Raw genomic sequence first — 758 nt, 5'->3', positions numbered from 1 at the left:
TTTCACTCAATATCAAAACAAGCATTTGCAGCTGGAGCTCGACCGTCTTCGAGCTCTGCACCCCTATGCGACCATCATATATGCTGATTACTACATTCCAATCATGAACATAATCTCCAACCAAAACAAGAATAGTGAGCCTATCTCTCTCCTCTATTCCTTTTGCCATTAGTTGCTTCTTGTTTTGCGCTTGTTCATCATAACAGTTACTTGCAGGTAACAGAAAAGTGACTTTGGCTACTTGCTGTGGCGGCGGCGGCCCTTATAATTTCGGCAATCTGGTGCAGTGCGGAGATGACAGCGCAAGCGTTTGCGATGACCCATCGTTATATATTTCCTGGGATGGGGTGCACCTCACTGAAGCAGCTTACAGATTCATTGCTGAAGGATTGTTGGAAGGGCCTTTTGCTGATCCACCTATAAAAGAAGTATGCTATAAAAGAAGTCATGCTCATAAGGTCGATGATGCCTGACGAAGATGCTAATCCAGGCAGTTAAGGAAAGGAAAAAAATTTGAAAACCAAAAGCTTGGGTTCCCATATGCTATGCCTCTGTTAATCACTGCTATATGCCCTGTTAAACCTGTCCAGTATCTTAACTAATTGCAAGGGCGTAAAGATGGACATGGATTCTCTAAACCTTATGCTTGTTTGTGGGGTGTCTAAAAAGTAAAAAACACTCCAAATTGTGGCTTATGTCTAGAAAGTAAAAAAACTTCATTTGTATAAAACAATCCAATTCTCTAAGGCTTCGTTTGG

The 758-nt window shown here is 41.7% G+C and overlaps 1 protein-coding gene across 1 annotated transcript; it reads left to right on the top strand.

Moving 5' to 3' along the window:
- Positions 1-6: 6 nt before the first annotated feature.
- On the top strand, positions 7-733 carry LOC110094724 (GDSL esterase/lipase At1g28580-like). The gene is made up of 2 exons (XM_020820021.2): positions 7-134; positions 217-733. The coding sequence occupies exons 1-2, from the start codon at positions 104-106 to the stop codon at positions 471-473; spliced, it is 288 nt and encodes a 95-aa protein (XP_020675680.2). The 5' UTR covers positions 7-103; the 3' UTR covers positions 474-733.
- Positions 734-758: the final 25 nt, after the last annotated feature.

This window comes from Dendrobium catenatum, unplaced genomic scaffold (assembly GCF_001605985.2).
Source record: "Dendrobium catenatum unplaced genomic scaffold, ASM160598v2 original_scaffold_8431, whole genome shotgun sequence".
NCBI lineage: Eukaryota > Viridiplantae > Streptophyta > Magnoliopsida > Asparagales > Orchidaceae > Dendrobium > Dendrobium catenatum.
This window is presented reverse-complemented; position numbering and strand designations above follow the sequence as displayed.